The 25,755-nt window shown below is 44.5% G+C and overlaps 2 protein-coding genes across 8 annotated transcripts in view; one reads left to right on the forward strand and one right to left on the reverse strand.

Moving 5' to 3' along the window:
• The window catches only part of tsc2 (TSC complex subunit 2), a 28,249-nt gene extending 14,788 nt beyond the window's left edge, over window positions 1-13,461 (forward strand). For 2 of the 4 annotated variants that reach the window (XM_028402182.1, XM_028402202.1), the window contains 13 exons: window positions 635-877; window positions 1,489-1,731; window positions 2,359-2,448; window positions 3,832-3,983; window positions 4,312-4,919; window positions 5,262-5,340; window positions 5,416-5,502; window positions 5,583-5,769; window positions 6,260-6,399; window positions 6,485-6,563; window positions 6,656-6,747; window positions 6,831-6,929; window positions 7,028-7,326. In XM_028402182.1, the coding sequence (XP_028257983.1) occupies window positions 635-877; window positions 1,489-1,731; window positions 2,359-2,448; window positions 3,832-3,983; window positions 4,312-4,919; window positions 5,262-5,340; window positions 5,416-5,502; window positions 5,583-5,769; window positions 6,260-6,399; window positions 6,485-6,563; window positions 6,656-6,747; window positions 6,831-6,929; window positions 7,028-7,195 (2,267 nt within the window). In that variant the 3' untranslated portion in view covers window positions 7,196-7,326. Of the gene's footprint in view, window positions 1-634; window positions 878-1,488; window positions 1,732-2,358; window positions 2,449-3,831; window positions 3,984-4,311; window positions 4,920-5,261; window positions 5,341-5,415; window positions 5,503-5,582; window positions 5,770-6,259; window positions 6,400-6,484; window positions 6,564-6,655; window positions 6,748-6,830; window positions 6,930-7,027; window positions 7,327-13,441 lie in introns of those variants that run through there. The other 2 variants (XR_003670371.1, XM_028402194.1) reach the window with 2 other exon arrangements.
• The window catches only part of pkd1a (polycystic kidney disease 1a), a 51,143-nt gene continuing 33,086 nt past the window's right edge, over window positions 7,699-25,755 (reverse strand). For 3 of the 4 annotated variants that reach the window (XM_028402170.1, XM_028402154.1, XM_028402145.1), the window contains exons 26-56: window positions 24,911-25,232; window positions 24,605-24,821; window positions 24,285-24,444; window positions 24,047-24,199; window positions 23,814-23,955; window positions 23,269-23,631; window positions 23,090-23,178; window positions 22,570-22,885; window positions 21,260-21,434; window positions 20,870-21,134; window positions 20,601-20,796; window positions 20,327-20,497; window positions 20,105-20,248; window positions 19,822-20,032; window positions 19,619-19,745; window positions 19,418-19,528; window positions 19,254-19,303; window positions 18,712-18,923; window positions 18,495-18,573; window positions 18,280-18,395; window positions 16,434-16,636; window positions 15,696-15,890; window positions 15,442-15,581; window positions 15,156-15,286; window positions 14,860-14,971; window positions 14,619-14,744; window positions 13,260-13,431; window positions 12,867-13,157; window positions 11,681-11,815; window positions 10,792-11,118; window positions 7,699-10,637 (exon numbers count right to left, since the gene is read on the reverse strand). In XM_028402170.1, coding sequence (XP_028257971.1) covers window positions 9,630-10,637; window positions 10,792-11,118; window positions 11,681-11,815; window positions 12,867-13,157; window positions 13,260-13,431; window positions 14,619-14,744; window positions 14,860-14,971; window positions 15,156-15,286; window positions 15,442-15,581; window positions 15,696-15,890; window positions 16,434-16,636; window positions 18,280-18,395; window positions 18,495-18,573; window positions 18,712-18,923; window positions 19,254-19,303; window positions 19,418-19,528; window positions 19,619-19,745; window positions 19,822-20,032; window positions 20,105-20,248; window positions 20,327-20,497; window positions 20,601-20,796; window positions 20,870-21,134; window positions 21,260-21,434; window positions 22,570-22,885; window positions 23,090-23,178; window positions 23,269-23,631; window positions 23,814-23,955; window positions 24,047-24,199; window positions 24,285-24,444; window positions 24,605-24,821; window positions 24,911-25,232 — 6,459 coding nt within the window. In that variant the 3' untranslated portion in view covers window positions 7,699-9,629. The remainder of the gene's footprint in view (window positions 10,638-10,791; window positions 11,119-11,680; window positions 11,816-12,866; window positions 13,158-13,259; window positions 13,432-14,618; window positions 14,745-14,859; window positions 14,972-15,155; window positions 15,287-15,441; window positions 15,582-15,695; window positions 15,891-16,433; window positions 16,637-18,279; window positions 18,396-18,494; window positions 18,574-18,711; window positions 18,924-19,253; window positions 19,304-19,417; window positions 19,529-19,618; window positions 19,746-19,821; window positions 20,033-20,104; window positions 20,249-20,326; window positions 20,498-20,600; window positions 20,797-20,869; window positions 21,135-21,259; window positions 21,435-22,569; window positions 22,886-23,089; window positions 23,179-23,268; window positions 23,632-23,813; window positions 23,956-24,046; window positions 24,200-24,284; window positions 24,445-24,604; window positions 24,822-24,910; window positions 25,233-25,755) is intronic. The other variant, XM_028402162.1, reaches the window with a different exon arrangement.

Below are 25,755 nucleotides of genomic sequence, written 5' to 3' on the forward strand. Positions count from 1 at the left end.
AAAAAATGCAGCGGCCTGTCAAGTAGCACTTAATACAGAAACAATCAGGCTGCTTTTATCCTCTAACAGCCCTGCTTTTATGTAAGATTTGGAATGTTACTTGCATTTTGGTGGATCCGCATTACATACTGTTTATGGTTTATAAATATATATTTTATGCAAATGTGTATTCTGATGAGGCCTTTCTTTTTTACTTTGTCAGTCTGCTTGCCTGCATAGTAAATTGCATATAATTATGCCGGGCTTTTATGTTTTATTATAGGCATCTTTTGTGGTTATTTGTTCAATCTGTATCATAAGAGCTTGGCCTTTGAATCTGGCCTCTGTATAAGTGACAAATAATTTTTTTTTTTTTTTTTATTTTTATTTTTTTTTTTTATTTTTGATACTGTATTAATCCCAGAGGGAAATTCGTTACGGCTGCTGCACAAGCAGTGTCATACAATGACTAGCAAGGCGCGCCACAGGCTAGGGTGAAGTGTCTTGCCCAAGAACACACAACAGTGACTAGGGAGTTGGGATCGAACCACCAACCTTCCGGTTATTGGAAGGTTGATTGCTATCCCACTGCACCACTGTTGCCCCCCAAATGATGCAGGTGACCTTCCTCTGAATGTCTGACTTTATATTCCAGGCGGCCACGCGCTCCGTGCCGGCCCTGCTCAGAGTCTTAGTCCTCTGGTGTCCCCTTCAGAGGGCGAGTTGGCCGCCCCACTCTCCCCCTCCTCTGGTGCCACCCTGGATAGTCTGGGTCCTCCCTCCTCCACCTCTGCCACCCCATCTGCTCCTCCTCCTCTCAAAGACAACCCGAGCCTTGCTGAGTTTGTCCCCATGCTCACGCAAGGCTGGGCAGAAATCTTCATTCGAAGACCATCAGGTATGATAACCATTAGTTGCACACATCGGTACATAAGACCATTTTGTAAAACACAACATATAGATATTTTCCTGCCCTGGGCAGCCTTTATTTCCTGTGAATTTTAGTACAACATGAAAGCGAATTTGCAGACTTGAAACATGCAGGAAAACTGCTAATCCATTTCAGTGAAGCTTCCTTCCTTCTTTTTCAGCATGATTGTGTGGTAATATAGGATCAGTTATGTCTTCTGTGTTATGTTGGATGAGTTTTTCTTTTCTTTTTAATGAAAGGAAAAAGTTATTTCTCAGTATGGAGGCTGTTTTTTTTTAGAAAAGGATGCACAGAACTGACCAAAGCTAAAGTCCCTGCTTGCAGATATAGTTTTGTGGATTATCTTTCTCTAAAGCTTGATTTATGTTTTGCATTGCATTTACACAGAATTGTAGTCTTTGTTCTTTATTAAGTCCAAATACAACATATTCTGCTTCAATTCAATTCAGTTCAATGTGTATCTACATTTCTGGGGTGATGCATCAGATATCAGTCAAGTGTAACATGATTAAAATTTTGATGTTAAATCTTCTACCAGAGGTTACCTGGTGGAACTAAAATCCTCTCTGCCTTTACAGGTAACACGAGCTGGCTGATGTGCTTGGAGAACCCACCCAGCCCCTTCTCCTCTGAGCTTGGCAACATGCCTCTCCAGGAGCTCTCCAGTGTCTTGATGGCAATGGAGGGTGTGAAGGAGCCTCCCACTCAGACAGCCAGCGCTCCTGCCAGCACAGCTGCACCAGCTCCTGTCTCTGAGCCTCTAATCCAATCTCACAGCAGCGTCGGAGGGAAGCCAAACCTAATCCAGCGCTCTAACACCGGTGAGTAACAGTTTGGGGAGTCTGGGCAAAGAAAGTGTTCTGTGCAGGTGAATTATATGTGCCATGAACACAACTGCATATCCAGAATAGTTAGTAAAGGTAGCTGTGTAAAGTTAAGCATGATTGCATCCCCCCTGTCTGCCTGACTGCCCGTGCTTGGTCCCCTGTAATGGACTGAGCTGCTAAATTGCCTGTAAGTACATGGTTTGAGCTTGGGGGAAATCAATAGACCAGCTTGGATTCTCTCAGGTCAGTGATTGTCACAAATCACGGTTTGACAAGCTCATGTTTACGAGTCGCATGTTTCACATCACTTCTTGTTTTTGCAGAAGCCTTCTTTTTTCAGTGATGCCCTCTGTCCTGTGCCTTTGCTCATTTTCTCTGTGGAACTCACATTTCCTCCAGTCAGTTATCTTCACAGTTTCTATTCATTTACTGCATCGACTCTTCTTTTTTCCACATACCTGCTTCCTTTTTGTTTGTTTTCTCATAGATTTTGAGATTTTTTTTTTCTTGTTCTGATTGGTTTCTTTTCATGTTTCTTCATCCATCCTGCTTTGTGATTGGCTGCCGTGTGTTATGTGGCTTCATGTGCCACCAACCTGTCCTTGGTCATCCTGCCTGCAGTGGGCGGCTCTCTCTGGTCTCTGGGTCTGGGCACTGCCCCCCCAGGCCCTCCAGCCCCTGGCAGGTTGCACAGGAGCATTTCCTGGGCAGGTACTGTCCAACACATGTGTGACCCCCACATCTCCCTCCTTTAGAAAACTCCTGGTGTAGTATATTTCTTCTCACTTGCACAATACAGCTGTCGACAGCACAAACTGAAAGTGGATTTCACTATATCCCCTGAAAGTTAAATATCTCCCAGTTGCAAGATAATTTGGAAACATGCCTGTTCCTTTGATTAGCAGCTCAAATCTTTTTTTCTATAAAAGTTATAGCCAGGAGACTTAACAGGGTTTTAACCAGCAAGCCAAAATCAAGCAGCAGCATGCTATCATATATTTATTATAGCCAAAAAATAATGGTGAAGTTATGTCAAACTGACCTTTAACTTTGTTTATTCTGTGTTGGAACAGTGTGTTGGAACAGTGTTAGCTGTGAGGATGTGAGACAACCCCATATAGTAACTTAATATTTACCGTGTTACAGTAAACATCAAACTCTTTTTTCTATTATAAAGATGAAGAGGCAGTGTGGCCCCTTTATGCACACGCCCCCCTTTCCCTGCAAACACATCACTCATAACTCAGTTGTGCAAAAGGCTTGCTGTTTACTGAAAGATTGTGCAAGATAAGAATTGGAAGTTTTCTATTAACACGGGAGGAAGAGTGATGATCATTCATTTGGACCAATCAGTCCAATGACACCCAAAGACAGATTGTGATTTATTTGTTGTTGTTTTTTTTAACTTATTCCACGATTTGTCTTTCATTCCTAATCATTCTCTCTAACTGTTCGGAAATATACTCCCAGGTTAACCTTTAACCTCTGAGCCTCTGATGTCAACAGGAATGCCCAGACCTCATGCACTTCCTTACAATACTAAATCAGTAGGGATATGAAGATGTTTTCTGAGCTGCAGTTTTGAGTGAACATCACTTAAACGTCTTCTTCTTTGTGTGTGTGTGTGGAGAGAGAGAGTGTGGTTTGGTTTGCTAACAGGACTGGAGGGGGCCCTGGTCTGGGCTGCTGTTGCAGTAGCTACAATGTGTTTGGGTTAAATAACCACCGAGCCGACCAAACCGATGCATGCTGCCTTGATGGAAATTGAGTAGATGAAGCAGTGACTGATAGATGCTGCCTGCTGCACCGATGTGTCTGTGTGTCAGTGTTAAGTCACTGTAGGTCATGATCTTCTACATGGCTGAGTTTGTTTATTAGTGGATGCACATATGATTTTGTTTCATGTCACAATGATTAATTTTAATAGACTTTAGAATGCGTGTTGAAAATGATCACTGACATCGAATCTGCGTATACATTTATGTCTGATTGTGTAACTAACACTGAGATGTTGTGCTTTTGTATGCGTCCCTCTGTTTTTTTGTGTGTTTTCCTACCTGTAACCCTGTTGGTTGCTGCTATGTCCTGCTGTAGACTCTGTGGTGGTGCTGGAAGAGGGGTCAGGGGCCACAGCAGCACACACTGATTGGCCGGAGAGTGAAGAGTTTGAGCCGATGCCATCTGATCCCATCTTCATGTCCGCTGAGAAGTCCACAAAGACTCCTCCTCCTGGAACGCTGAGCAGGGTAGGTAGCTGGTGCTGATCCGCTTTAACAAAAGTGGTTTTGCTTTTTCTGCCAGCACCTGAAAGCTAATGTTCATCACAGCACTTCACCACCTGTGCTGTTTGATTATCAGCTGATGGAAATCTAACGTTCCCTGAAATTCTTTTAATTTGGGTTTGCCTCCACCCTCACTCCAACAAATAGCAACCAGCACAGCCAAATGGAGCCCAGCCATTGAATTCTAACTTTTCAGTGTGCTCTTTCCTCAAGGAACAATTCTGTGTTATTGCAAGTGTTTGCAATCAGCCAATCTGCTAAAATATAAACAACTCTTGGCTTTAACTTTCAGTCCTCCTCCACCTCCAGTCAAGATGATGAGAAGTCAACCTTAGAAGAAGTGAGTGAGGGAGCGATTCCCATCGATCAGCCCACTCTTGGACCCTCCACCCCAGGCAGTCAGGGGCCAGACCTTCCCTTCCAGACTCACACCCAGACACAGGGTCACGGGCTCAACAAGTCCAGCTCCTCGCCGGAACTCCAAACGTTACCTGAAGCCTTCACCAAGGCTGCCATGGAGTCTGAGACAGCGCCAGGGGAGATGACACGGCCCAGAGCACCTTCGGATGGCAAGCCTCAGCCACAGCAGGCTCATCTTGAGAAAGACAAGGCTGAGGGAAGCATAGGAGGGGATGTCAATGGACTGGGAAGTCAGAGTCAAGGGGGTGATGGCCCAGGTGGTGTAGCCTCAGCTCAGAGTGGAGGAACAGTAATGAGGTTGGCTTTTCCAGCAGCACCAGCTCAACCTGGACCGATCTCCCCCAGCGGAGGTGACAGACCGCGTTGTCACACCATCTCAGTGTCGGCCCCCTGCTCCAGGAGGGAGAGGAGGACAGAAAGGGACTCTTATCATAGACCCGGACCCAGCAACACAGAGAAAATCTCTGGACTGAGCCCCAGGTACTAAACAATTTATACAAGACACCACTGCAGCTTCAGTTGTGTGTTTCTGCAAATCTAATGATGCAATATATCAAGTGAAGCCTGTAAGCTCCTATCAGCTCTGTTGGCAAGATGTAAAGTGGCAGCCTGCCAGTGAAGAAAATTTTAATTATGCTCAGCAGGACTGTCATAATTGAAAGATGGCTTTTGATGATGAAAAATCTAAAACAGCAGCAGCAGCAGCTTGAAATTAAGATTGCGTTTTAAAATAATGTTAATATAGTTAAACTGTATTTTACACCATGTCAGTATTTATGTATACATTTCCTGTTAAATTTCATATCTGTCTGTTTCCTGCAGCTTTGTGTTCCTCCAGCTCTACCACTCCCCATTCTTTGGCAATGAAGCGAACAAACCGCTGCTGCTTCCCAAGACTCAGGTGCATTAACTTCTCTGATTGACCAGGCGTCTCTTTGTAAACACTGTTGTTTACATTGTGTGTCCTCTGTGTCAGGTCATAGACCGTGCTGTGAAGGTTCTGGACCAGATGCCTCCTTATGACACCCATAAAATTGGAGTTGTGTTTGTAGGAGCTGGTCAGGTGAGGACACAGAAGTTATAATCACAGTGGTCATCATCATACAGAGTTTATCTTACTTTGTGCCTCTTTACTGTCTTCAGGTTAACAATGAGGTCGCCATCCTCTCGAATGAGTACGGTTCAAACCGCTACGCAGCCTTCCTCACAGGCCTGGGCAAATTAATCCACCTAAAAGACTGCGACCCTGATCAGATCTTCCTTGGAGGGCTCGATCAGTATGGGGATGACGGAGAGTTCACTTACTGTTGGCATGACGACATCATGCAGGGTTAGTGTGTGCAGTCTCAGAACCCTTCTTTTATTGTTAGATAATTGAGTGTCCACGGGTCAAAGGGCTGTGTTTTCTGTGACTAGTGGACATCCAGCTAAATAGATATTTAAGCCACAATTAACAGTAGATAGTAAAAATAGCTAACTATTTGCAGGCTTCTCTAAAAGCTCCAAAACTTTAATCTTAACCAAGAAGGCACAATCCTAACCAGCGGTCTCCCAGCAGAGATCTTCTTGGTTGATCTTCAGTCTTTCTATGCTTAATTTGAAAAACTTGATTGCAGAGGGTGCACAAAGGTGAGCAGTTACATTTTGATTAATATCTTTCCTCTCAATTACTTTGTTGTCCCTCACCTCAAGATTCTGCATATTCAAATGCAGGTCTGTGTATAGAGAGATCCGTTTGTGGGTGACACTCTTATTTGAGGTGATTTGTTTTTCACAGCTGGTCTGCTCTGCATGTTACAAATGAATTCATGTCTCTGCAGCTATCTTCCACATAGCCACTCTGATGCCGAACAGGGAGAGCGACAAGGGCTGCTGCAACAAAAAGCGACACATTGGCAATGATTTTGTCATGGTGGTGTACAATGACTCTGGGGAGGAGTACAAACTGGGCACTATCAAGGTAAGTGCACACACACACACATACAAAAGCAAAATCTGCGGTATACATTTTGTTATAATGCACAGGTGTTTATCCCTCCTTTTAGGGTCAGTTTAACTTCGTAGAAGTCATTATTAAACCTCTGGATTATGAATGTAACCTTGTTACCCTTCAGTGCCGCAAAGGTGAGCTAATGACTGATTCATTCTGCTCTTGCTCCTCATTGCTGTCAGTTTTATTTTCATTTTCATCTTTCACGGTTCTCTCTCTATTTCAGACCTTGAGGGGTTAGTGGACACAACGGTGGCAAAAATTGTTTCAGACCGCAACCTTCCACTCTTAGTCAGACAGATGGCTCTGCATGCAAATGCAAGTCTCCCTCTTATCTCTCACTTTCACAGTTTGTCAGACACGTTTATACACATCCTTGACTCTTTATTGTCCCTCCACAGATGGCTTCTTTGGTGCATCAGTACAGAGCTAACCCCTCTGATGCTTATGCCTCCAAGTGGCTAGCAAGATTACGGCACATTAAGAGGATCAGAACCAGAGTAAGAGTGACACACACACAAACACACAAGCACGAAAATAACAGTTTACACTTATTGCTTTGTTACCTATTGATCCATCCTTTTCCATTCTGGCTCAGGCTCAAGAAGACATTCAATCTCGCTCGACTCCCGGCATCTCACTAACCCAAGGACACACTCAGCAGAACAAATCATTTCAGCAGAACACTCCTGCACCAAACCCAGAGGCCTCCGGGCAGAGGAAAAGACTTGTATCAACCGTGGATGATTTCACAGATTTCGTTTGATTACATGTCTCGTCCTGGCAGACACACTCACACAAACGCGCACACACACACACATGCACAGCCCCACTCAGTGTGTGTGTGTGTGTAGATTTGCTATGAAATAAAAAAAACAACCATTGAAAGATTTGAAAGGTGGGGTTGTGCTCTTTTCATGTTCCCCAAAAACAATCCAAGGAACTGCACCTCTTGAGCACCTTAATCTCAAGAGGCGCAGCTTCATAGTTACAGCTCATTGTTATTAGTGGACTGGCCAGCTGCTGTTTCGGTTGAGTCTCTCAGCTCACTGACAAGGACTTGTTTTCAGTGAAAACACTCCAAAAAGCCATTGTACACTGCCTCCCCTGGACCTTTTCCCCGAGTATTCAGTGGAGACAGACCGAGCTGAAAGAGGGTTAAAAATTGGACATTACTCAGGCAAAAAACTTTTAATAAATGTATTAGTAAGTGACCAAAATGGCCTAAAAATACCCTACAGATTAAGTAGCTGCTCTTGACATCCAAAACAACAGCTGTCAAACTCTTTATTTGACTTTGTCAAGTGCAAAAGCATGAGAAGTGCTACAACAGCAAAATACAGATGAGATAAACAAATCCACAACACTTGTTTTAGAATTGATCGTACAACAGAAGACACAGCGTAGGACTTTGGCACTGTGTTGCTTGCTACACACAAAGCGAGTATACAAAGGCTGCTAACTGTTTGATTGCTGAGCTTCCTGTGGGTTCTACTTGGCATTTTGCACGTGTTGTAAAAGATTAAATAGATTAATAGCTTTGACTGCAGTGCTTCAGTTAGACCAGACAAACTTTGCAACACAAGTGCCTGCAGCACTAACAATACTGATCATTAAAAAAAGCAAAAATATATACATCGAAAAGCGCCAATATATACAGAAATGTACACAAAAACTGAACAAGATGGGTCCTAAATTCACTTGAAATTTTTACCAAGCAGGAAATGGATAAGATACAGTTTCAAAATAAAATTGTTAGGGAGTAAAGATTTTTGTATGTCTGCCAAGAAATGGGGAAAATGCATCACAAGGCATGGTCTTATATTTTATATATATAAAAAAATATGAGGCGTTAACAAAAGGAGATAAAATTTCCTGATTCTAGCTGAGAAATGAATTTTAACTACAAAATAAAATAGGCTTTTTTTTTTTGGCTAACACATATTTTGCACCCAGTTTAAATTTTCCTGTATTTCTTTCCAGGCTTTAAGAAAAAAAAAAGGTGGCTTCCCTGAGATCTGCCCACTGGACACAGGAAGTGCGCATGTTGATCAAAACCAAACAAAAACATCACAAAGCGAAGACAAATATATAAACAGCTGCTAGCTATTGCTCCAATACCTTTTGATAATACTTACTAGAATGGTTTTCTATAATGTAGCTGTTATGGGATATGGCACATTAAGAGTTAAATACGATGTTGGATATCAGCTCCATTAGAGAATAAAGTGCAAGTACGAAACAAATGGTACAAACTCATAAATGATGCAAAAGCTTTGGCAACGTTTATAGTTCCAATACAGTTAGAGTGAAGCTTTCTCTATTGGTTTGGATATCGAGCTTATTGCTTTACACCACGCCTCATTAAAAACAATCTACATCAGAACAAAAGTGCTTTTAAATCTCCTCCACACTGAACACCACAACAAGAAAAAACATTTTAGAAATATAATCAGACTGTTCGTTATAGCTTTATGATGGGAGAACTTCGGTTTTCTTACCTACAATCAAACCTCTCCATGTTTTTTTTCTATTCATATCTGCACCCTGAAGAATTGGCTGCTGGGATCCCAACAGCATAACGTGTGTGTGTGTGTGTGTGTGTGTGTTCTCTCGTACCACAGTGGGCTGAAGTGTACGACACAAAACCTTAAGCTGATCTGTGTCTACAGTGTTGTTTCTATACGTTCCTGCATGTGCGTACATCTGTGTGTGCCTGCATGCAAATTAGGTTTTGACAATATATGTATGACAGACAACATTTTTTTTTCTGAGTTTCAGTCTGTTTAGTTCTCTGCTGAGCACGTCTCTGTGCTCCGGTCAGTGACCCCACGTGACCTCCAGGGTTACGTGGGCTCAGGGGTCAGTTTTGACCTGGGAATGTAAGGGCAGGAGTGTTTCTTGGGTTTCACTGGTGACCTGCACCTGTTTGTGAGAATTGAGTTGCACGGATCATCATTGTTCCTCTGTTCATCTCTTGTCCCCTCCTCACCCCCCAAACTGCTTCTACTGTTTCTTTCCTCTACTTATCTTTTCCAGTCCATTGTTTTCTATACTTTCCCTTCTGGGTTTAGAGAGGAGCACACCTGGGGACAAAACCAGCTGTCTCCATCCTCCTCTCGTCCTTAACCCGACATTTTATTCCCACATTCTTTTGCTCTATCTTTTCACTTGTATTTGTCCTCAGGGTTTGGGGTGTCCTAAGTTGGGTGCACCTTGTTTTTCAGGGGCGGGGGTTTACGTTTCCTTTTGCGTGTAGGGATGGTGGTGGTATGAGCTGGGTGGTTGAAGAGGCTTGAAGAGGGGAGGGGCTCTCTTTCTGTGGGAGGATCCCAGTCCCGGCCAGGTGTAGTTTGTAAGGAAAGGGTGGGTGCGCGGGTACATGGAGGTGCAGTGGGTGTTTTGGCTGGTGGGACATGGGAAGAGGGGGTGTTTGCTGATGACACAGGGAGTGAGGGGGGGTCAGAGGTGGGTTTATCTGTAACTGGTGTGGGTGGAGGTGCGGTGACTGAAGGTTTGGCTGATGACTGAGGAGCAGGCGGATGTGTGGAGGCCGAGGCAGGTCTGGACTTTAAAAAGGGGACAGGTGTGGCAGCAGGAGTCTTTCTGGGGTTGGCTGCTGTGCTGGCACAGTCCTTATGAAGTTCACTTTTGTCAGTGTTTTTGCCCTTCCTGCCCCGATTGTGCTTTTCTTTGCAACTCTTTCGTTCTCGGCTGTCCCTCTCCTCCCCCTTCCTTCTCTGTCTTCCTCCCTGACCTTCATCTCCTTTCTCCCTCCCCCTGTGGCGTCTTTTTCTTTGGGCTCTTTGCAGTTTACACTCGATGTGGTACACATCTTCTGTTGCCATGGTAACGCGGTCCAGCTGTTGTAGCAGGGCGTCCAAAGTGGGCAGCAGTCTCCTCAGAGACGCTTCGGTCTCTTCTCGCTCCCTCCAGGTGGCACCTCCCACCACCACTCCGGGGCTGTGACCTAACCCCAGGCCCAGGCCCAGGCCGAGACCAAGGCCCATTCCTGGTGCTTCTGTCAGGCTGCAGGGACTGGAGGAGGCTGGGCGCCACGAGGCCTCGGAGCCACCGTCAACACTGTCTGGGGTGGGCGGGGAGTCTGGTCTGTCCAGTGGGGGCAAGCACAGAGACTTACAGTCACTGGTGGAGGATGAACGGGACGGTGGCAGCTCCATGCCTTCAAAGCGCACTTTGTGACGAAACTAAGTAGAAGATAGAAGGAAGATAAGATGAAATAAAAATCTTAGCCTTTATATTGTCCCCATAAACCCCTTTAGGCTACTTTAAAAATGATTGTACTAAAACCCCCTCAAAGAACCACCCACCTCAGCTGGAGATATAAAACAGGACACGTACCTCTTTGGCCCTACTGAGTCCCATCCACATTTTGAGTCGTCTGAGGAAAAGTTCCACCATCTCGTAGTCTTGGAGATCCACAGCCGGGCGGTAGAGCTCTGCACGTGCACGCCGGTAGTTCCTCAGCAACACAGAGGTGACCAACCACAGCAACACCAGCCTGAATATGGCGAAACTCACATGGAACACCAGAGAGGAGATGGTACTGGAGGGACCGGTCATAGTCCAGGCAGAACGCCAGGACAAGAGGCCTCTTCCGCCGGCACCCAACAGAGACAGACAGGTGGAGATCACGCTGCCGTAGCCGTCCAGGACAGAATGGAACAGCTGGTGGAAAGTTAAGAGGAAAAAACAGGAACATAGTCAGATTTTGAATTTTGAAATCAGTCTGAAAAGGTGGCAGGAGTGTAAATTGGAAAATGTAATCAAAATCAAAAATTTTTTTAAAAAATGCCCCAAATCAGCAGTTTAGATTAATAAAACAAAAATAAAGGAGATGGCTGACTGGTATCACAATAGTAGTTTTGGTGTTAAAAATTAATTTCATTAGCCAGCTGTCTCATGTTGTACTGAAATGTTGGCACACTGCTATTATCATTGATCTGACCATGAGCATGAAGCTGTATTAATCATTCTGTAATATAAAGGAAGCATTTATTCAAGGCCCTCTATAGAAAGTGGACTGTAATAAAAAAAAAAAAACTGAAGACTAAAGCTACACATGCATGAACCTGAACCAACCCACAGGTGGGTGGACTTCAACAAAGTTACAGTATGTACTTAGACAGTGTGCAATCACATACAGGCTTATACTATGTGTGGTGTGTGAGAGAGAGAGAGAGAGAGAGAGAGAGAGAAACAGAATGAACAGACAGGAGAAAAGCCTGACCAGGTGTCCTGTGTGTGAGTAAGCCAGCATCAACAGCAGTAATGCCAGGGTGACTCCCAGCAGCTCCCAGACTGAGCGCCGCAGAGCTCTGCCAAACACGGCCCACTCCCGAAGAAACCGCAACTGGTGGGACGCCTGCATGAGGACCACAGGGAGAGAGGGAGGGAGGGAAACGTGCTTTATCTTCTAATGAAATCCAAACCTTCACATCGTCTGCTCAGTGAACTAAACAACATTAAAGCTTGTTTTGTCCTCTACAGGTAATGTCCCCATTCATTCATAATAACTGTGGAGGTGAACCCCCTCATAATTCTGACCTTTGACCTTGATGATATTAGACAGGGAATTGTTCCACCTCTGATATTGATTAGGTTCAACAGACAGGTTTGGAGATGAGGTTGTAAAGACTTTCACTTCTGTGGCCAAAACCACTACCTATATCTATATGTTTTATCAAAGTATATAAATAATTGAAACCTGGACCTTGCTGTTTTTGCAGCCCTGAGCACCCGTACCGTAACACCTTGTATAGATCATCTACAATGTTCACGTCAGCTGTTTTTTGAAAAATCCGGCAGTGAAACCTCTGTATTGATCAAAGATATTTAATGACAGAAGCTACTGATTCATTAGAAATTAATCTTTGTATTATTGTTATTATCATTACAATATGTTGGCAACAACCAGGTATACCGATTACTGTGTGACTTTAATTATATGCACCTCTAAAGCAACACTGATTTCTGGACCTCAGGCATCTGAATGCCATCTAATCAAATCAAATTTGATGTCTATTGTTAAGGTGATGTCAAAACATCACTTTGACAAAAACAGGAGTTACAGATGTGGAAACATAAAACTTTGGGTCGTGGTTGCTGACGTTTTTTTCCTGATTATAACTGAACGCTGACACTCAAACAGGAGTCTGTGTTCAGCACTATTTATTTGAGCACAGTTGGTGCTATTGTGTAACTAGTATGTGAGACTGACTCAAGGAAACTTGAAACCAGAACACTTACACAACTCACTGATGGGTTTGTAGTAGTTTGCTAAATAACAATGGAGCTCAAGGAAAAGCAGCCTGTTATTGTTATCTGGTTCAGCTCATTGTTAAATTTTCCTGTTCTCTCACTGCATGCACAGGTCGACGAGACAAAAGACGTTGGTCTTGATCTGTCTCTCTTACCTTGAGCACCAAGATGAACAGCAGCAAAGCAGACATGACTGTGTACATCTGACTCTGCCTGGCCAAAGGGTAGAAGTCTGTGAAGGCATCGTGAGGGTGCTGCAGGTACGATGCCCACTGCTGCTTGGCTATGATGCAGCGGCTCAGGTGGAGCCCACACACAGACGCCGCCAGAGACAATTTACAGATGCCCAGGAGTCTCCAGGTTGACAGCAGGTACCTGTAGCCCTCCCTGAGGAAGCCGAGGACGCCACGCACTAGGAAGTACAGGACCAAGGCGAGGAGGATGATCTGAGCAAAACATGGATCCACAATTAACAAATGGTTCCACAAACAACAACAAATCCAAGGAGAGCGGTGTAAGGACTCAGAAGTATGGTTGCCAGGGGTTACCATGAGGAGCAGCTGGAGGTCCAGGCCTGCGATTGGCCACAGAGTGATGACGAGAAGATCAAGGCTAGACTGGGCACGCTCAGAAACGGGGAACTCAAACAAGAACGAGAAGACAGCCAGAAGGTTTGTGTTGATGTTGTAGAGCGAGAACTCTACAAACACAGCACGAGTCCTGTGAACACACACACACACACACACACAGATTAATGGTCTGTAAAGGGATCAGGAGTAAAAGATGTTTCACACAGTCCTGTCCTGTCTTTAAACTTCAAACTGGATGTTTCTATGACCAAGCTTTATTTTTACTGACTTTCAGCTTGTCCCCTCTGACCAGCCTGACAACACATGTGGTATTAACAGGATTAAAGGGTTGTTTATACCATCAGTGATCATTCTTAAAAACAGCTGTGTGAAATTCAGCCCGCACACTTTGCACATTCTTTTGCTGGATTGTTTTCTATGTTTTATGTTGATGTTTTACAAAATTCAATGTGCATCTTCTGAATGGCTGCAGGCTGTAGGGCAAATCACACTTCAGGGACAATAAAACCCCACTCCAGATGTCTGAAGCCACGACTGCACATGGTTCTGTTTTATTCCAGTCATTGTGAAATAATATGCACGGCGAGCCCAGTTTCTACTCGCCTTCCATCTGTCCCTGCAGAGTCTGCAACTTCCTGTTCAATGAAGACCACGAGCAGAGGCCTCATTTAAACACATACAAATAAAATGTTTTCATCTTTATTGAGGGGGAGAGGGGCCATTCAAGCTCAGAAGTTCAGAATTCTGTCTTAAGTCTCATACTTTTGACACCTTTCTTCTCAAAAAACTAAACTTTAAACTCAGAATTGTCATTTTTTCCCCCAATAACTGATATTAAGTCTAATATTTGTGACATTTTTCTTCTCAGAATTCTGATTTTCAGCTCAAATCTGTTTATTATTATAATTCTGACCATCAGAATTCCTATTTTTTTCTAAGAGAGTCGCTTTAAATTTCTCAGATTTTTTATATCTATTCTTCACATTTTCCCTTTTTAAAAAAAAAAAAAATCTCATAGCTCTGACATATCTCAAATTTTGTTCATCATTCTGAGTTTAAAAACAGATTTAAAGATTTGACTTTCATGTCTTTCATCTCCCTGAATTCTGACATAATCTGAGTTTTACTGATTTTAATCTCAGATTTGAGATTTATATTTTAGTGGCCCTGAACCTAAGAGCATAATTACTGTATGGCTTTATTTTATGTATTAATATCTAGCAAGCCACGGAGTGTAAATGGCTCCTTTCACTGTAACTCATTGTTACTGCTTTGATTTTCAGAGCTTTCCTTTAGTTTCCAGCTGTAGTTCACTACCTGCAGTCGAGCCAGTGCTGCTGCTGCAGCTGCTGTAAGGAGGACGAGGCATCCTCCAGGCTTCTGTTCAGCTGGTGCACCACATCTCTGCTGTTATACACCCCCAACTGACCCAAACGCCAAACCCTTGAAAAACGAGCAGGAGGTCACAAACACAGACAGAAAAACAGATGTCAGAACCATGATGAATGTGAACGACAACATCTGCTGCTACGGCCATGTTTTAATTTCTTTTGCTTACCAATCTGCATCAAAACCGCTTAAATCTGACACATTCTCCGTGTCTGTAGTGGGTGATGTAACCCAGCCTGCACCCCAAACAGATGATCTGCCAGCTGTCCTGAAACCACCAACTGAAAAACAAAAAGAGTTCCAGAACGATTATGAGACCTGCTTTCATTTTAGAAAAATTAATATTCACATAACATAAAACATACAGTATGTTGTTACCAATAATCTATACAGATCGATGCCTTTAATAGAGTTCCAAGTGAATTCACAGCAAAGATAATGACGGTGACCAAACAGCAATCTCACCCTGTGTGTCACGGATTTGTCGGAGCCTCAGTGTGCCGAGTAAGACGCTTCCTGTGTCCCTCAAGAGGGTCGACTCATCCAGTAGCCGTGGCAACAGAGACTCATTGAGCCACATCAAAACGTCCTCTCGGCTAAAAGACAAATAAGGGTATTTGAGGCGGGATGTGCCGACAGGCACGCTGTACAGCAGATTCAAATATCCTGTGTCCACAGGACCAAAATAACACTCAGGTGAAAACTTCATAGTTTTCTGCTTAGTCGGGTTGAGATGTGTGTTAGTGTGTACCTGCTGATGTTGTGGTACTCGGGTGTGTGTAGGGCTCGCTGCAGCTGAGTGCGTAGCCTCAGGCTGTGTGTGTCTTTGGCGGAGTCGGAGTAGTTGAGAAGTAAAACGACCAACAGGAAAAACATGTAAACCAGGAAATTCTGAGAACAGACACAAAGCTGAGTTATTGACCAAAACATGCTGCGTTTAATGTATAAATGATCTTTATGTAAATGACAGCCTCCATCTCTCTCACTCTTCTCTTTCTCACTGACCTTCAGCATGGTGTGCAGCATGTGGACCTTGCGGGCCTGGTGTCGGGCCTGAGAAAGAGCAAAGCCCTGAGGTGGTCTGACCCTTGGAACCCTCTGGACCACTCTCTCCACACGGGGGAATTCCACCAGCACGTCCTGGTCCTCCGGTCGCAGCCGGCGCACGTATACCGCGTAGTAAAAGGCCTCACCCAACACCTGCAAGGTTCTCACAGATTAATCATCATCACTGCACTTTTAACACTTATTTGGAGATGCACGTTTGACTAAATCCCTCATGAACTCTTCATGTTTCTCTTCTTCAGGGGTTACAGACTCCTGAGGAAAACATCTGTCTCTTTACCTGCTAGTCAAAAGTTTAAAGCCACTTGAAAGTTAAAGATGCAGTGTTACAGGAAGCCATACTTCCCACTTGAATGTGGGTAGTATGTGTAAATGAACAATGCCTCCCCTCCCAGCATGCAGTCTTCCTTCAGAGCTCCCAATAAAAGTTTGTCCAATGAGTCATCTGGCTGACTTTAGAGCCCAACAACAAATCTTATGTTCACATCTGAGACCTCTGGAGCTGAAAGACCGAGAAGCGCTGCCTAATACAGCTGGTGGAGACTGTTTGAAGTCACTATAAGCTACCAGTGCATTCTGGGCACTAAAGTGGGCCCCCTCTTCTCAGTTTTCTCTGATACTGTGCCACCAATCTCAAAAATATTCTACGATAAATCTATAATAAATGTCTGCGTTTACCTTGATCGGCTCCAACAGCAAACAGGAACACAGTAAACTGGCGAAGCAGGAGATCAACCACATCATGGCCACACTTTGATCGAACCCATGACCCGCCCAGATCGAAACACTGCTGGCCAGAGCGATGCCGACCCAGCTGCCCCACAGGGCGGCGCGTCCACACCAGGGAGGGAAACGTCGGGGGCGACACACATCGGTCACGACTGGAGAGAAAAAAGAAGAAGACTCATCAAGAATAAAACAGTCACATCTAAAGAAAAAGACTTTGGCAAGTATATGAATTTTTAATGAACAATATTAACTATTTAAATGTAAGAAATGTGCATTTTAATTGTCCTTGTGGATACATGTGTCTCTGCAAATTCAAAAGTTTTTTGAGACTTTCTCCAAGGTCTCAAAAGTCTTTTCAATTACACTAAAGTTTCCCAGTAAATAAATGAAGAAGAATAAAAGACGGAAGAACTCTGGACCCACGACAAATGTATCCTTTCAGCATTTTTTTTCTTTGACAACAAAAGACTCGTTTTGCTTATTAAACATTCAGACACAATGCATATAGTCAAGTTTCACATCAAAGCACAACTATAATAGTTTAGTCAGCACAGCACTCATTACTGAACAAAAGTACGACTGCCAGACGTATTACTGTCACCGAACGGTTCTCTTTAAAAAATGAGTCCTGCTCTGAAACACTGGAGCGGGTGATTTATGTGTCTCCTGTTGTTCATCCAAACAACGGGGAAAGCCTGCAGAGAAACAGCTGCACGGATCCAAAACAACAGATCTGTGAGGAAAATAACTGTTAGGGCGCCTTTTAAGTTCAGTTTTAGAGTTTATGTTTTATAGTTGTTTTGCAATCGTAACGATATTGAACATTTCATGTAATGCAAGAGGATTTATTTGTGCCTGCGTTTCATTTTTAGAATGGACGCTGCAGTCGACAGAAACAACACCGAGCTAAAGTTAAAAAAGTCTAATAAAGTCTTTTCTGCTAGCTTTACCAATGACATGACAATCAGGCCTGGCAATAAAAGAGGAGACTAACATTCAAACACAACCTTCAGAGTAAAATCAACTGTCTCCTGGATGAATGAACACACATTGTCTGATGCTTCCTTATCCTTGCACATAAAGACAAACACATTTCCTCAAGACCTCTCTACAATTAATTGCATCTGGTGTTGTTTATATCATTTATTTTTATTATAAATATATATAATATATATAATTATATATATAATTTGTTTTTAGCATGGTTATTCAGATTACCATGATTTTAAAAGATTTAAAGCAACAGTATGTCCTTTTTGTCTCCCTCATCTGGCAAAGACTGAAATTACACAATGATTATTGATACCAGTGAAGCTATAACATCTATCCTAAATAAAAAAAAAAAAACTATTAAAATGAAACTTTTTGGAAGTTTACTGTAGCTTAATCAGACCCAGCCCTGTTCTGACAGGACCTGTCTGTCTTTCATTCATCTAATCACACTGTACACTCTGCAGTCATGTTAAGTCACCACCAATTCTAAAATCTGTGCTCTACCTCATTGTCTGTCTTGCTCGCCTTGCAGGCACCCACTGCCAACCCAAGACTCAAGACTCCTCCCCGGGCCAGGCTCAGAGCGCTCTGCCAAGATCTGCACAGCCTCGGTCACACGTTCATGGAGTGAGTCGGTGCTAAAACCTTCTGTATGTAAATCTGCATTCTAGTGTTGCATGGTCAAGTGTCTTCAAGTTGAATTAATATGGTGAAGTGAAAAAGGATGTCTATATTCAATTATACTGAGAAATACTGGCCCTAACTGAATGGTAGATAATTTAAACTCCACACACACACACACCTGTGTTGGAGGTGAAAGCTGTCTTTGGTGGGTCTCTCCTGACAGATTCCAGTGGGAGAGGCTCATTCAGCTTCTGGAGAAGAATCACTTCCGTCTTGTCCCCAAAAATGCTCGAGCTGAGACACACACAAATGGAAATGCGATGTTTCAATCTAAGAAAATCTACAAATACTTCAGCTGATTCTGGAGCATCTCTCGTTTGAAAAGAAACTTACAGGTCAGCCATCTCACTTTCATCGGCCTGAGGAAAGAAGTTCTGTCCATCCGCCAGGATGTGTTTGATGAGATCTTCATCTGTGAGTGAAAATTTATTTCCTTATTCACAGAATAAAATGAACACCTCAAAATTTCTGAAGATTTTAGGCTCACTCCAAGGCTTTTCTTCACCAATTAAGACTTAGTAATAAAGTGTCTGACTCTTGTTTTGGTTACCGGAGGAGGTGAAATATTTGTTCCGTTGCTCTGTGCCTTCCTCATCATCGGGGTTAAACGTCATGTCGACACCCAGGTGCCGGCTCCCCTGACCCCGCTTCAGCCTGGGCATCCCGGCACCGTGTCCCGCTCCTCCGACCACAGACACATCAGTCAGCAGATCAGGCCAATCCCTGTCGTCCGTCTCCTCCTCTGCCATCCAGCTCTCCTCACTACGACACACACACACACAGAGGCGACATGATTCCAGCTAATTATTCTGTTTCTCTTGAAGTTTAGTTTCTCCTAATGCAAACAAAATGTGTTGTTCAGACAAAATAATGATGCAGAGACCATTATGGCTTGTTTGGGGACAAAGTGATAAATTGTTTTCTTCATTTGTTTTCATTCAAAAAGGCAAAAATGAAGTGCACAAACTTCTTCTAATTTCTTCCAAGGGTCTTTGTTCCTCTGTTGTTTCATATCCTGACTCTGCCTGGCAGCTGCCATTAACATTTGTTTTCAATAAATGAGACAATCACCAAAGCAACAGAGCAGCTCACCTTTTGGTTGACGGAGTGGGCAAGTCCACGTTGGTTTCCTCAGAGTTGGTCTGAGAAACAGAGAATGATGGACAGGTGGATGCAGACGGGCAGACAGACACTAATGACCTCACAAGAGAAAAGAAACATTTTTCTCATCTGAAAGTTTTCCTGAGAAACTCTACCTCGCCATTAAAAAACAGGAAGGAACTTCCTGCCATGGAGTTATCCAGGAAATCATCGATCTCCACTGACTCCTGGTCCACTTGTGGAGGAACCTGCTCCACAGTCACACACTAAGGTTCACACACAAACACACGCAGAAAAGTTTTATTAGCTTCATGTGGGAGGCCCGTGGGAGGTTCAATGTGTTTTGTGTACGTTACCTTGCTGCGGCTCATTCTGAAGAGTGTAAAGACAAGCAAGTAGAGAGGGTAGACAATCAGACAGGTCACCACACCTGCAGCCACCGTCTCTCCGTTTAATGAAGACAGCCTCGACACGGCTCTCGGGCTGCACAGACAGATAAACACAATTTAAAGGTGGAAACTCACAAAGACAGACAGGGGAAAGAGAAAAGCTCCTGTACCTGTATCTGTTATCCACTACGATGCTGTACCACAGAGTGTTGGCCATCAGGAAGAGCTGCAGTAACACTGCACAGCATGTGGCTCTCTGCAGGCGGGTGAAGGGGCTCCGAGGGGGTCTCTCCCACAGGGACAGCCACAGGTGGCTCTCGCACAGCGCCCTCTGCAGCTCGCACCGCAGCAGGCGAGGCAGCTGCCGCAGCACAGCCTCCTCTGGAGGGACAAAGCAGAGTGAACGGACCGTCCACCCACAGGTGTCTGTTCCGCATGATTGAGATTTCTCACCTGAAGCTTCCACCGCAATCTCCACACGTCCATCAGTTTTCTCATTATCGACCGACAGCCACTCCTCAACCAGGAAGTAGTAACTGCTTCCTGTCTGCAGATCCTTTACCAAGACGTACTGTAGCATCCATGCTGGAGACAGGCCTGAGGGACAATACATAAGACTTGGTATAAATGTAGGCAGGTTAAACGGGTGTGTATTTTGTACAGGTCTGCCTTTACCTTTGTTGTCATGCCAGATTCGTAGTTTCCAGACACTTCCCAGGCTGGTATCTGTGGCGATATGAAAGATGTCCAGAGCATTGCGCGTGAAAGCTCCTCTGCTGTCGAGATGGCGGTGTCCACTGCGACTCTCACGTCCATACAAATTGATCCCTACATGCGCCGTGGTGCCTGGAAGGACAGATGAAGGGAGACTGTTCCAGCAAACTCTTCAGAGGTTCTAATACCTAAGGTACCGGTAGACTAACACACACTCACTAACAGCATATCTCACCTGCTCCCTGGCTCCAGCCAGTTTTGACTTGGATCTCATACTTAAAAAGTCCATCCTGTCCACAGAGTGGAACCACACCAGCCCGACGTAGATCCAGCTGGTCCAGTTTATGTAAGATGGCTGCAGCTACACAATAGCTCAGTAATCCTAGAACACACACCAGCAGCACGACCAGGCTGGTTGGACCCGAGCGATCCTGCAGGAGGAGGACAGAACACATGAGCGTCGCATGTGAACAAACAATGAGTGTTTGTCTGTGTGATACTGACAGGCACTTTAAATCTGACGGCGTTGGATGGTACAAAGAGGCCCGCAGCAAAGGCTGTGAGGTGCCTGGTGCGGCAAACTGCTCTGCTGGAGTTGGTCTCTGCCAGAGGCACCATGCCATCTGTCCGCCACTGCTTCTCGCTCTCACTGAAGTACTGACACAGGGACGCAAACACCCCGACCTCCAGGCGAACAAACGCAGACCGGGAGCTGGGGCTGCAGGGGGTGCTCACGTTGATAAAGTAGTCCAGAGTGGTGTCATAGGACCTAGAGGACAGGACAGAGGTCAGAGGCCATGTTCATCTCAAGTGTCTGTACACACTCATATGATGAATCTGGATTTTTTTTAGAAGCATATTTCAACACAGCTGAGCGCGCTGTATCTTTCTTACTCTGGTGACAGGAAGAAGGTGTATTTCCTGTGGTCCGACCCCCTGGTCATATTGCGTGTGATGCGTTTCACGTCTGTGCAGTTGAACTCGTTGGGATGTTCGTGGGAATGGAGATAGGCCGTGATGTATGGTTCCTCCTCATCATGTTTATTGTGTTTATCCTTCTCACTCCCATCTAGAGAAGAACACACAAAAGACAAGATGATTAGTGAACATATTTCGGCATCAAATGACCTCTTTGTACACATCACATTATTTTGTCTAATACAGTAGGAGACAAAATCATTTGCCGCCCTTTAAAGATGTCATTCTTCTTCAGATATTTCCCTGATCGAATAACCTTTCAGAACATATTATTTTTATTTAGGAAGCTTATGTTATTTTACCTTGTACAGAGAAACTTAATAATTTCCCAAAACCTAAAAATAACAGGGTCATCATCAAAATAACGAGCCCCCACTCAGTTGTGCCTTTTCTTTGATAACAGCCTGGAGTCTCTTGGTGTAGTTTTCAACATGTTTGAGTCGTGTCTCCTGAGGAATCCTGGCCTATTCTTCTTTGGAGAATCCCTCAGCTTCTTCTGGATTTGATGGCCTCTTGGCATGGACCCTGGTCTTTAGTACACTCCACAGATTTAAGTCAGGGCTTTGTGCAGGCCAGTCAGTAACGTTTATTTTGCTCTCCTGGAGGTAGTTCTTCACTAGAAGAGATGCTTTGAACCTGTTTCACTGCCGTCTGCTTTATGTTTGGCTTGGATGCGTCTTTTCTGCAGAAATAAGAGTTTTTCTTTGTCTGCAACTTGGCAGTCCTTTCCCGTGCAGGACTCTAGTGACTGTCTTCTGTGACACTTCAAATCCAGACTTTTCTAAATCATCCACTGGTGTCTTGGCAGGTCTTTTAGGGTTGTTTAGACACATCTCTCACTAGTTTTTCTTTCCAGAATCTTACAGATGTTTCCCCTGCCGGTCTTTTTCTGCCTCTCTTTTTCTCGATAAAACATCTCACACTAAAAAGAAAGACATTTTAATAGCAGAGCTAATAATTTTGTCTCGAACTGTATATGAGCTAGATGTTGGAAAGCCCATTAACAATTCAAACTGTATCTCATGCTGCAAATAAATACTGTACAGATTAACAATTATCATTATTTCTGGCAGCATAACATTAATCTTCTAAGCGTAAAGGGTGCTTTTTATGGTTTTTATCAATCCCTCAGAGAAACCTGAAACTCAACAAAAAATGTAATGATCAAGTTCAATCAACGTCCGCTGTATTAGACACATTATGCTGTTCATCTGCCGAGCACTCACCATCCAAAGACGTGAAGTTGAGCTGCACAAACAGCCCTGCCTGTCTGTTGCTGTTTCCTGCGCTGACCCACACGATGACAGAGTCACAGTGGCTGATGTTAACGACTCCGGCGGTGGGGACTCCTCCAATACCAGAACCCTCAGCCACTGCTTCTCCACTGCTGCCATTGTTAACGGCAACCGTGATGGCTAGACTGTCGTCAAGTCCCGAGATCGGGATCTGGGTGCCATTTTCAGTGCGAAACTCCATGGATGCCACCTCGGTGGAGACGGTATAGTTGGCTACATAGTTGAAGGGGAACGGGTTGGACTCCACCTGAAGAGAAAACCATAAGAGAAGATGAAATATGAAATGGTTTTTTCTGAAAATGGCTTACTGAAGAGCTTTTCAGTAAGTGGATCATGATAAAAGACTTTGGCAGCTTTCATCCTGCCAGGTTCTTTGACAGAGATTCAAAGAGAAAGTACAAAAAGAGAATTCTGTACCAGTTTCTAGGGTTTGAGATGTATTTCATGTTACCTGAAAGAGAAGCTGCATGATGCTGTTTCCTGCAGCAGCTCTGCCAAGGCTTTTTTTGAAAGCCCAGGGGATGGAGAACCGCTGGCACTCTGGAAATACAAAGAGATGAGGACAAGGTTAACCACTGTTACAAAGATTACAGATTACGACTTCATAAAATTTATGAATGAGAAGCACACCTGGACTGTTGTTGCCGTGGTAGCAGAGCAGACTCTGGGGATCAGCCAGTTTTCCCGTGGCGGCAATCTCAGCTCCCCTCAGAACGAGTGGCTCCTCGTTGAGCACGCGGGCGTGCATGAGGATCAGCATGAGGACCGAGGACAGGCTGTAAGCCTTTGCTGCCACACGCAGAGGATATGGCTCCATTGAGGAGGGTGAGGCTTCCAACAGGGTGTTTGCATGGTCCATACCAGAGGAGGAGGAAGAGGAAGAAGAAGAGAAGGAAGAGGAAGAAGAGGAGGAGGAGGGTGGGGGAGAATCCACATAGGCAGGCTGGAGGTAAGAGTGAGCAGCTGACTGGCTGACCTGATGGATCAGGTCACCTGGATGAAGAGAGATGGGGATTAACGTTATGTTAAGCCAAACAGTGTAGTTAGTTCAAACTTAAATTTGAGTTATGAGCAAGAGCAGCAGTTAAAAACTTCATGCAAACCTATTTGTAGCTGCACTGCCGTCTTTTGCTTGAGCTATAGCCAAATCCAGTAAACCTGTGATGTGTACTTACCCATGATGTTCAGGATATTGTCGGCGATCTCTGTTGGAGTTACGGTGCCCTGCTTGGTGTCCGTCTGCAGAATCTCCAGCATGGACTCCAGCTTGTTCAGAGTGCTGTTCTGACACTCCTCACAGATGAACTCTCGACTCACCTGAAGGAAAAAAAACATGTTTGTTTCTCACCTATTTTTTAAAAAAAGAAAAATCTTCCTTTTCCCTCCTCTTCACTGTGATCCTGCTCACCGTGCACTGTGCTAGGGCAGCAGAGGTCTGCTGGATGTCGCTGACGGTCGTCAGGTCGAGGGCCGTCAGAGCTCTGGTGATGTTGCTGCGGACTCTGACTCTGTAACCTCGCTCATCTCGAGACATGCGTGACGACTCCCTGGTCTGCTCATACTGGAAGAACAAATACACAGATTAAAGTCAGCTGACGTGTTATTGTATTGATTAATAAATTAATGGCTGCCTAGGTTTCTCCTACCTCATTTAGTACAGTGATAAGAGCCAGCGATAACTCTCTGACCCTCTGGGAGTCTCCTTGCTCCAGCAGCTTTTTGAGTTTGGTGTCAGTCAGATTAGACAGCCAATGAGGAAGACTGTTGTACTCAGGGGGTGGCTGTGGCAGCACAACAACAATGGACCTGGAACCAAACACATGAAGATCTGTTTATCCTCTTTGAAAAAAACTAAATAAAATCCTCTGCAGATGCTCCATTTAGTAGCTGGGGACAAAACAAAAAACTCGAGGAGATGAAACTTATTTAATTGGCTTCTTTGCTGCTTATATTAAAGTGTAGTTACTCATTTAGTGCTGTGATGGCAGCTCCTTGGTGGTCCTCCACTGTGATGGACACAGCTACACGGTGTTTCGCTTGGCGAAAGCCTGGAGGCAGGAAGACCGAATGCTCTGGACTGCTGCCTTTGTACACGCAGAAGTCTTCGCAGTAATCTTCTCTGCAGCGCGTCACCAGTAGACTGTACAGCAGGGGCATTTCTGAGACCCCCAGATCGCTGTAACCTGCAGGACCAAAGAGTGAGCTTAACACAGAAGGAGGGAGGGAGGGAGGAAGGTGTGTCACAGCCAGGTCAAACAACTCTTCTTCTTACCTGAGCAGTTGAAGTGTACCCGGTCCACCAGTGTGCGTATCCTCCAGGCTTCACCCTCTCCTTGCCTGTACTCTACTCCCCCCTCCCCCTCCCCTCTCAGGTGACACTCCCCACCTGTTGGAGGGGTGTTGTGGTGCAGCGTGATGGAGGCAGCTCCCTCGCCATCCAAGCTGTTGTCGGTCACGTGCAGGGTGAAGTTGTAGGAATCTTGGTGCCGCAGGACGCCCTGACGCAGCACCAGGTTCATGCCGTCACTTCCTGTGGTGGTGGAGGAAGAGTCCAAGACCAGAGTCTCGTTCCGCAGAGTCACAGCACTCCAGCGCTGAGAGACAAGAGACAGGAGTTTTGAAAGCTCTATTTGGCAACTGCTTTTAAAGTACTAACAAACTGATTAAATAAGCAGCAATTAGCCAGCCTAAAAGCTTTCATTAAAATATGTTTGTTGACCTTTTCCTTACAGTAATTACTTTAATTCAGATGTTCATTTGGAGCCACCCACCACATATATTGATGATTCACTGTGGTGAAAAAACAAGCAAATTTGAGATTACTTCCGTGTTTTTTTTTCTCTCAAGATAGTGCAGACATGACTGCGCTTCTTCAAATTGCCACCTGAGGCTGGCTTTGTAATGAAATCTTCCAATTGAATTGATTTAATGCCCAGCATTTCCCTTCCTTTGGAGCAGATTATTAGCTTGTTTTTGTTAGTTCTATCTGCATAGCCTTTGTCCAGATTTATCACAAAGTACCTTTCCTATTTCTCTCTGCAAAGAGCCACAGGGCACATTAAACCTTCCTCTGACGCTCCTCCTTTCTATGCAGCATCTGACACCTGCTCTGTTCTG

The sequence above is a fragment of the Parambassis ranga genome, chromosome 1 (assembly GCF_900634625.1).
Source record: "Parambassis ranga chromosome 1, fParRan2.1, whole genome shotgun sequence".
NCBI lineage: Eukaryota > Metazoa > Chordata > Actinopteri > Ambassidae > Parambassis > Parambassis ranga.